This window comes from Bactrocera dorsalis, chromosome 2 (genome assembly GCF_023373825.1).
Source record: "Bactrocera dorsalis isolate Fly_Bdor chromosome 2, ASM2337382v1, whole genome shotgun sequence".
Taxonomy (NCBI): domain Eukaryota; kingdom Metazoa; phylum Arthropoda; class Insecta; order Diptera; family Tephritidae; genus Bactrocera; species Bactrocera dorsalis.
In genome coordinates, this window is record NC_064304.1 from 82569097 (window position 1) to 82579993 (window position 10897).

General features: G+C 32.5%; 1 protein-coding gene across 1 annotated transcript; it reads left to right on the top strand.

The window, feature by feature from the left end:
• The first annotated feature begins 827 nt into the window (after positions 1 to 827).
• LOC105226557 (uncharacterized) lies at positions 828 to 3909 on the top strand. The gene is made up of 3 exons (XM_011205477.4): positions 828 to 1117; positions 2291 to 2739; positions 3489 to 3909. The coding sequence occupies exons 1-3, from the start codon at positions 992 to 994 to the stop codon at positions 3574 to 3576; spliced, it is 663 nt and encodes a 220-aa protein (XP_011203779.2). The 5' UTR covers positions 828 to 991; the 3' UTR covers positions 3577 to 3909.
• Positions 3910 to 10897: the final 6988 nt, after the last annotated feature.

A 10897-nucleotide genomic window follows, 5' to 3' on the forward strand; every position in this document is an offset into this window, starting at 1 on the left:
ATCTCAGCCGATAGATCTGGAATCAGTTTGGCTAAGTGGAGTCATTATCTGACTGTCATGGGATAGATTAATGGTTCAAAATTGTCTGATGTAACCATTTTGTACAAATTGCATTCGCTTAAAGAACATTTCAGACTTAAAGGCCCCACCATACATATGTATGTCAGACAACAACAAGATACAGTGGAACTTGTTTTTTAAAGTACAGATCGATTTTTTTTAGAAATCTACATATCGAAATGTGGATCAAAAGCCCATCTCATTAAAATCTAGCAGTCACGACAAAACGGTTCTAGTACAAATGTAGTACCTACTGTAGTAGGTAGTATGCTTTGCGAGGCCAGAACCCTTCTATATCGGTAAGTCTGTACCCTTACTCGGACATCACGCTCAGAAGTCATTGTTGAAAGAATCCCAATGTGAGATTATGACCGGTTCAACGAAGAGACATGATTACCAGGCAGGGTAAATTCCGCTGTTTGAAAGTAGTTTCTGTTCTTTAGACGCTTTTAAGACAGATAAAAGTAAATGCTTTTTGAGGGCGTTCAGAACCCCCAAAAGCCGCACTTATCGTCTGTGTTCCGTATAAAATCATATCTAAATATGTCATAGGTGCAAATATATGTATGAATATTAATCATATAAAACATTTTTAAACACACATTTCATTTGCTGATAACAACAACGTGTCACATTACTCATCCTCGTTGTTGCGCCTTTTATCTACGAAATGACACCACTGAGCCCGTAAGTAAGCTTCCAGTTCTGCGATAAAATATGTGTCAGCGACGACGATGTCAATAACGATATGATATAAATTATCGAAAGTGTAGCAAGTGCCAGTTTAGTTTTACCCTTCGAACGAGTTCGACGACGTTGCGACGGTGTTGGATTTAAGAGACCCAAAGCCAAAAACCAGGACATAATAAGTGCAAATATTCTTTTGTTTCGAAATTTTTCGTTTGAAGTGAAAACAAAAATCGTTTTGAAAATGTACAAGTTCTTGCAATACGTAGCAATCGTGAGCTTACTCTGCCTTTTCGGCAGCAACGGCGTTGAGGCACAAACCCTGACCCAGTGTCAGAACGCGAACAGTTTAACGAACCTTAGTAGCACAGTGAGTGTCTTGTGACCCTAACTTAAGTTTTACGAACTAATTCTGTTCATTGAAATATTGGATTGTGTGCAATATATTTGAAGAAAATATTGATCTTGAGGCAGCAAAAAAACGCGTGGAAAGAGAAAAATATTAAAAAAAATTACATAAGAGAATTTTTTTTATGTTTTTAAGCAATACTTTTTTGAAATAACATTTTAGTTATAACGGTGATTTAATCGAATTATTACGTTAAATAATATTGTATTGAAGCCATTGAGCTTTTGGTTAAGTTTCTAATAAAGATCAAAAATAATTTCGAAAATACAGTGTACCGTTGCTCCATAGACTCACTTAAAAAAGATGGTGATTGCCTCAAAGCCTTCCAAAAGTGGCTTTTCTGTTTTGAGTGGACTCTTTTTAGTTCGAACATTAAATTTTAAATTGGAAATTAAACCGAATTGAAAAAAAGTTTCAATAATTTCAATTAATTTTTAATGGACTAATAAATTATAAAAATATAAATTATAGTTTCTTTATTTGAATATTGAATTTAAAATTTTACCTTATTATTTAATTAAGATATTTATATTATTTCACTATTTAAAAATAGGTCAAATTTGCAATTAATATAATTTAATTAATTTTACAAACAAAATTTAATTGTGCTAATTAAATTAGTATTTTGCAATACATTTTGAGTTAATTATTAGTAATTAATTTTAATTTTTTCAATTTGAATACTAAATTTCAAATTTAAAACTAAATCGAATTGCAAAAAATTTAATTATTTCAAAAGTTTTAAATTAAAATAATGAATTGAAAATATTAAAATTACTATTCAAAACTATTTTAAATTTCTAATTGTAATTTACTTAGTTTTGCAAAAAGTTTATTGATTTTTATTCCATAGATTGAATAATTTTAAATTTTAAATTACAAAGCGAATTATTAAAATTAACTAAAATACTCAAAATTAAAGGTTTCAAAAATATTTCAAAATTTAATATAATTTAATTAATTTTCCAAGAAAAAAAATTTAATATTTTTTCCATGAATAAAACTTTTTGTAAATTATTATAATTAAAATTAAAAATCTCTTTATTATCTTATTATATTTAATGTTTATTCAAATCTCAAACACACAAATTTATAAATTTCGGAAATTAATCGAGCGCAATTTTTCCCGCACAGTTTGAAGGCCAGTGGTACGAGGCCATCCGTAGCCCAGCAAGCGAGTTGAGTTGTGTTGGTCTCGATATTTTCTCAAACACTACAGGCATATATCTCAACCTCACCACACCACAAACAACGGCCGCGCTGAATTTAAATCAAACCGCAACCTATCTACTCACCCCAGTCAATGGAAGCGACTCAGGCAGCACAGTAAATGTCACCTCACCCGCTGGCGGTTACACTTACACAACAAGCAGTAGCGTAAATGTGACAATCAAAGTACTTCAGGCGAATAGTTCCAGTTATGCGGTGCTCTGTGGCTATAGTTCGAACTCTAACAGCTCCTTTGGACTTGTAATCACGCGCCAGCGTTCGGTGGCAAACGCCACATTGTCATCGTATGTTGCACAAGTCAACAGCACCTATGCTGGTTTCGACAATTTGACCACTGTGGATCAGGGACTTGCGTAAGTAGCAATTTAATAACCTTATAACTACATGGTATATAACTGGTTTTACTAACTACCTATCTACCTAATCCAAATCGTTCTAAGTCCTTTGGAACGATCAAAGTTTTTCTGCGCAATTTTGCGTAAGTTGCTGTGATCTTTTATTTTAAATGAGAGCCTAGAAAAGAGAATTCATGTTAGTAGAAACCAGTGTGAAGCAACACTCATATATTCATACCAGAAACTCAAGTAATCAAAACGGCTTTTGTCGAATTAAGATACTTGGAAATATAATGAGTGATATTATAATAATTATTTAATTCGAAGTTGATATTTCTTAGAGGGTGAGTTTTGCACATAGGCTGGTCAAGTTTACGAGCCCTTTGTTGAGTAAGATATTGTATATATTTGTTATTTTAATTTATGTACTACCAATTAGTTAAATATATCAGTAATAACACTTTATGTGGCTCTTGGATATTTAAGATTATCCGAATTTTAACCCAAGTCCTATCAATGACCATGTTAGTTGTTCCAACTGTATTTTTTATGGATTAAGCGAGAAAGGTTATAATGTTTGGGAGCTTGTAAAGCAATGATTAATTGAATATTAAGTAATAAGGTGTCCCTTAAGAGATCCAAAAAAAATATTTATTTGTAAGCACCGCCCTAGTATAATTTGAGGCTTTAATATAAACAAATTTAATATAATATTTCGCTTTTAAAATCTTTATTTACTCAAATTGTTTATTTAATTTTACTTACAGCTGTTATCAGAGCTCAGCCGCCACTCACGCCTCGGCCTTATCGCTAGTTTTCGCAGTTTTATATGCCGTCACTAAGTTCATGAATTAAGTGTGAAGCCTATTTATACAAATATACATGTACATATGTTTATTTAATTTTTTAAATTATTAAATTTCATTACACAATTTAAATTATATACGTACGTACTTATGTTATTGCTGCTACACACAACTGTACATATTTTTTCATTGCTGTAAATCGTATAACTGTATTTGCTATGTGGAAAAGTATGCACACATATATACAAAAAATAAATAACGGTACTTAAAATTGGCTTAAAAGAACAAATACAACAACAATAGAACTAATTCGAGTGGCGAAAATCAATAATGTTGTGCCTTTATTTGTCGTTTTTGAGGAATAAAAATTTATAAAATTGAATTCGTTTGTATTAATAATAGAAATAGGAGAATTAGTTGATTTCGAAATTAATAATAATAAATAAAGTATAATTGGAAAAAACTGTTTGTAATTTTTTAACCTTAGTGGCTGCTGTAGATAGAAATGAGAGTAGTGGTCATAAAAAAATTATAGTAATAATAAAAAAAAATAAAAATAATAAAATATACAAAAAGCGTATACTATATAAAAAGTAATTATCGAAAATTTACGAATATACAAAATACTGGCACACCCTGATGCAACTCACTTTATTGATATTTTGGTTTTAGAATAAGTGAGAGTTTACAAATAAAAATATAAATCGGACAATTTATAAAAATATACGCAACACAAAATGCAAAATTGCGTTGTCAGATATTTAAAGCGCTAAAATATACGAAATTTTCAAATTACAAAAATAAATATTAATTATATATAATTTTAGTACAGCTTTAAAAAAAGTCTTACAAGCCTGACTGTTCGCACTCATATCACATTTATTTGCTTAATTAAAAAAATAAAAATTCCATACTTCCAAACATGGAAGCACAAATAGATATGACAACAGCAACGGAAGTGCGATTGCACTCGTTAAATCAAGACGCAATAAATCTTATTTCCAAAAAAGCAAAAAAAAGTTGATATTAAACAATTGCGTTGTGCGCCGTATTCCCTCACATGTGTGTGTGTGTGTGCAGTCTCTAATCAGACATATTTTTAATTTGTGCTAATACTCTGTACCGAGCGCTGTCGACAACAAGACCCACTGATAAGATATCGTTAAATCAAAGTGAAAATATGTGATTCTTCAATACGTGTTTGCGCCATAACACCGAGTGCCCACGAACAAGCAGCAGGAGTACAAATTAAACTTGTAGGTACTTCTTTGTTGGAGATAACAAACAAATTAAGGTTTGTTGACAGCAGCGGTAAACAAGTGAGTCATATGTGTAGCGTTGATGGCGACAGTTTGTCGATAAATATTAGCTTGTGACTTTTCTACTTCACCAGTGCTGCGACATCTGCCGCGCTGTAAATCCGCACATCGAGAGGAAAGTGAGGGGTAGGGCGTTCAAAAATTTGGAAAAATCCGATATCACATAGTTTCTATATAAAACCAAATCGAGGTATTTCTACAATATTTCGTATTGGCGACAAATTATTGTAATCTAAAAAAGCAAGTTGATGCAGCTACTGAACATATTTTTCAGCGGAAAGGCTTGTTGATTTCTGCACCCAAAATAATGTAAACTTCATTCTTTTTTCACGGAAGTAATCGAGCTCGTGGTTTGTCACATTGAAGTGGGGGTTTCTTTTAAGATACTTACTTTTGGACCAACAACCACATCTCGTAAATGCTCCGCTTTAATTAATGCCATTTAGTCACTTTGGCAAATTCTATAAACTCCGTTTCGGTTTTATTTATCTCATCTTCTCTTAAAAAGCAAGCAGTTACTATTTTGAACATGCTTCGATTCAACTTTAAGAAAAATGTACCTATTTTATGAGCTTCTGACCCAAATTCTATATTTCTTTTGCACATGATTGGTAGAGCGTAATCAAGAAAGTTTAGATATATAACATTCCAAGAGATATGAATTTTAAAAAATAGCACCCTCTTTATTTTGTTTAATCTTGCTCTCTTGTTTGAAAAAGCCAGAAAGAAGAAAGCGTTGGACTGCAGAAATCAACGATAACCACACAATTTTCATGATTTCCCAAAGTGCATGATACGTTCAAAAAAACTCCGACAAATCCGAAACAATCCGCTAATCTGGCAGTACTATACACCACTGACTTACAGACCACTGGTATGAAAGTAACAAATATCATTTTAGTGGACGTGAAATCAATTGAAGTGGTAAAAGTAATATTATCCAGGGAGAATCTTCTTGGGTGCACAACTTTGCTAACATCTTTTGTTGTGAGACTCTGCTAAATGTAAAATTAAAATTATGAAAATCTATTTTATTTTAATTTAATTTATTTTTTCTAAATGTCACTGGCTTTGGACCGACAAAGATAAATTTTCTTCTTCTTTATTGGCGTACTCACCGCTTACGTGGTTATAGCCGAGTTCACAACAGCGCGCCAGTCACTGCTTGCCGCCAATTGAAGATTCCAAGCGAAATCAGGTAGGTCTTCCTCTTCCTCTGCTTTCCCCGGCGGGTACTGCGTCGAATACATTCAGAGCTGGAGTGTTTTCATTTATTCGGACGACATGATCTTGCCAGCGTCTTTTAATTCGCTGAACTATGTCAATGTTGTCGTATATATCATCGTTCCATCGAATGCGATATTCACCGTGGCCAATGCGCAAATTTACGAGTGAAAAAACATTTTCGTCGACTTCGTTTTATGCATCACTTTCAGTACGGTTATCAAAAACTAGTAGAACAGACAGACATTAAACATTATATCGAAAACTGTATACGATGTGGATGTAAAATTTTTCACTTCTTTTTTATACAAGCATTCTTTCGCGACCTTTCGTCGTCAAATCTCAGAAAATTGAGTTAGAGTCGACATTGCATGTGAATGCATCTACAAATTTTCGAGTTTTGTGCAAGTTGATTTGTAACGGTCTTAATATGAACATAAGTCTCTAATTATCATAACTTGATATCGTTATTAGGAGTCCACACGACTTCTGCACGTTAATTTTGTAAACGGAATTTAAATAAAGACAACTCTTTAACCAGTTAAATAGTTAGTTGCCTGAAACGCTTTCAGGGTTTCATATTTACTGTGGGCTTATTGCTACGACAAAACATATAATTTGTGTTTAGTATACATTTGTCTTTCTGAAGTACATAAAGAGCATTCGCACCAGAGACCTGCCTTGAGTATGATCGATCCGGTTTGATCAGCCTCGCTCAAAACGTTCACAACTCAGCACAGCGGTTCGCAACAAAATTGTTCGATCGAGTTTCGTGCTCAAAACGAAGGAGTTCGATCAATTGATTTGATTGCTCTGCTTACTGATTGAAACTAATTGTTTGGTTCCAGTATGATGATTGGAAATGATTGTACAGAAAAACACGATCAAGTCCAATGATGCATGAAAACTCATACTTACATCGATCAAGTGTGCGTTTGAATTGATTGTGATTGAACCAATCAGATCAAGAATTGCCCTGCAAATATGTATGTGCATAGTTTGTATGTACATATTTGTGTGTTTTAACGGAAACAAGTTGCGATGCATAAAATCCAAAACATTACTGCATATATTTCTTCATTTTTAACGCTTAAAACTAAAATTCAATTAATGCTTAAAATTAATAAACAAATGTAAAAACTTAAAAATAAAAGAAGGTAATAAACTTGGTTTCTTAATCGCTAAAACTTTTAAAAATGAATTTAAAAACAATAAATTATCAACTGAACATGGTCCGAGCCTATTTCTTTTTTCAATAATAATATTTCCAGCTAAAGAAAAAGAACGCTCAGCGGCTGCGCTGCTGGCAGAAACCACCCGGTATGACTAAACGGTATTATTGTGATCGAGCTGAATGCAAGCAGCATTCTCGAACATTCTTTGCTGCTCACACAAGGCGTTCGATAGAGAAAAATCATTACGAAACAAGCAACAGTGATTGAAACTGATTGCTCGCTTTGAGTACGCTCGCTTACGATCATTCATTTTTGTTGAGGCAAAGTTTTCCGTCACAAAAAATCTGAGTCAATGATCGGGTATGATTGAAAAAATTGTGATCGTTGCAGCTCTCTGATTCGCACTAAGAAATTCTATTAAATTTTGTGTGGGGAATTGAATTTTTAGTGCTGAAACGATCAGAATGTTGGAATAGGCCTTCGGTGATAATTGTTTACCGCAAGCCTGTTTTTGATCGGTTCAAAAAGGGTTGAGAACGCGTTGACCACGAGCCACGTCCAGGACGGCTTTCAACATCAACTGATGATTAACACGTCAATGAAATAAAGCAATTGATGCTTGAGAATCGACAATTAACAGTCAGAGATCTTACTTGTATCGTTGAAATATGAGAAGGGTCAGTGAAAACCATTTTGGGACTAAACCCAACGAATATATACACATACATAATACTAGAGTTAGAATCTGCAATCAACAAAACATTTCATGCCTTAATAAATGTACATAAAATATTGTTTAGAATCCAACATCGCCTAATATGTATAGTTTTATCTTGAATTTTACTAGAACCAACCCTGAATCGATTCGTTGAGCATTTAGTAAACAGATGTAAGCTTAAGCAGCTTTCTTTATGAGATGATAACCCAAATTGAACAAACTTACTATGCTAGTAGGCAATGCTTGACTGAAAACTGTTTCGATTTCTGGCACGAAGAGAAAAAACTATCTTAGGTCATAGACGCCTTAAGGCTTATAGAACCCATAATTTTTCGGTTAATAGAGAGAAAAGCTCAAGCAATAGGCCGCAAAAATTCACTATACGAGTAAAACACCATGTCAAAAATAGGGTTTGTGTAGAAGGAGAAGAGACTGGTATTGCGGAGAAAAGATACCATATAAGTACAAACGAAGTTAGATTAATTATATATCATATTATATATATATATATATGTATGTATGTAATATTTATGACCTTAATTACATATATATGTACAGTATATGTATATATTTACCAATTTTTTTGTGATTAATCAAAAATTAAATTTATCTGTCTGATATAATTTGTCACATGCCGCGATTGAGTATAATTGAGGCGTTGACGAATTTGAAATAAGTGATAAGCAATTTTTTTCTGATTAGACAACCAATTACAACTAGGTTATGTAATAACCACACCTTAAAAGTAAAGAGTGACTAGTTTTGGTTTCATGATACAATTGGACGAAATTTCATGTTTGTTCTGGGTGCGGATGAACTTGAATTCAATGCCATAAGTTAAGAGTCTCAAAAAGTCTGTGTAAACGGTGCGCCATTTCACAATGCGAGCTATTTGATAACAATATAATGACATTACAAATGACGCAAGATATATCCCGATCAATTATCGTTCATATTCTAGTCAGAATAGAGATCGAATAAAATTTAATGATTAAACTTGATCGTGAAAATATTCGAAATTGGAAATGACAATATAAGTTTCATATCTTAAATCATTCGAGCCCACCTATCAATTAGTTTTGATCGAATTTTAAGTATGGAATTGTGAAATGTAATTTTCTCATTTTGAAGGTGTTTGAAATAGTAATCATTTCGAATTCCAGAGGGAGATTCATGATAGCCATAGCTTATTGCTTCCAAAGCAAATAAGTCTTCTCTCTTCAGGGCTAAAACTTGTTAGAGTATTCTCTACATTTCCATACGCTGTGATATATTGTCATTATTATAAAGTTCAGCTTAAGCTATGCACGACAACTCAATCATAAAAGTTCTGTCAAAATTATTCTCTCAAATTATGGCAGTCATATCATTGTTCAGATCATATGATTCGTACCTTATAACTTAATACCCTTCCCAAATAAAAGAGTTGTTATACAAGAACTTAATTTTAATCGTTCAGTTTGTATCGCTATATGGGTCCGATTTGTACAATTTAGTCAAAGATTATATCGTTGACTTAGGCCAACATGCCAAGTTTAGTGAATATATCTGTTCGATTAAAAGAGTTTTCTATCCAAGAAAGACGATTTCAAGTTATACGATCGAGAATATTGTGTACAAATTCTGACTAAATTATAGTCAAACTAACGGAGTTACAGCGTTTCAAACGACCGGCGTTATACCTAACTTTTGATGTATAAAAAACTTCAAATCGATTTTCCTGAAAACGGTATTTTTGAAGTTCGTGAACATTAGAACTCAAAATCTACTGAACCGATCCTTTTGAAAATTTGAACATTACTTTTTCACATAAATCAACGGGTAATCAGATGGAGTTTTTCATTTTTTCCTATTTTTTATTAACAAATTTACCGCGATTTTTAAAACGCATATAATTTTTTTTCAGATGATCCAGTAACGACCATGATCCATTTTTTTCCAAGGCGCTTCTGAAGATTCCCCGTCACAGGCTTATTTATTAATATTTCCCATTGAAACTTTTTTCCAATATACCCCAAAAGTTGTACAGTAATACATATGTCATTAAATTTAATAAAATTACATTATTATTACTTATGTCGCCGCAAAAAAACACGAATATATTCTTTTTTTTTTGCCTTTAAAACCTTAAGCCCCGACCTTAAGTATTATTGTTAATATTGTTGATACCATCCCCATTAATATCACCATTACCATTACCAATACTATCGCCATTACCATTATCATTACCATCACCATTATACTCGTATTAATGGTATTTACTATCATCACTACCATCTCCATTGCCGGTATCATTACCATTACCTTGACCATCACCACTACTACCACCCTTGCCATTACCAGTACTACCCGCATTATCATTACCATCAACATTATTATAATAATTATTACTTTTATTATTATTTTATATTAAAACACATTTTGCAAATATTATTTTTGAAGTCAAGTGATGCACTACTTCCTTTATTGTACTCTTCACTAAAGAAAATTTGTTCTATGCGTGTTTTGCGGTGACTTATGGCATAGTTACATAATTTATATTTAACAAATAAAATGTGCTTGTTTCATAAAACTGCGTAACATCAAAACGATTTTCTAAAAATATATATAAAACTATTAGTTAAATATTAAGGTACTTGTGTATATGTATGCGACTCACATAAAATTATCAAATTAACGGTATTCACTGGAAAATCTGCACAAAATAATTTAAATTCATGCATGTTATTTTGTAAACTTATTTTGCTGTCATTTTTTGAAAAGCTTTCCAAGTACTTGGTCACTTTATATAATTTGCCATACGCGCACTGACGAGCGAAATTGTAGCAGGTGGAATAGAATGTGTAATTGGAATGCGGATAAGGTTCCTTGTATAATATATAGTATTTCTTTTTAGACCGGTTGGCCAAGCGTAAGGTTTTTTTAATTTCCCGT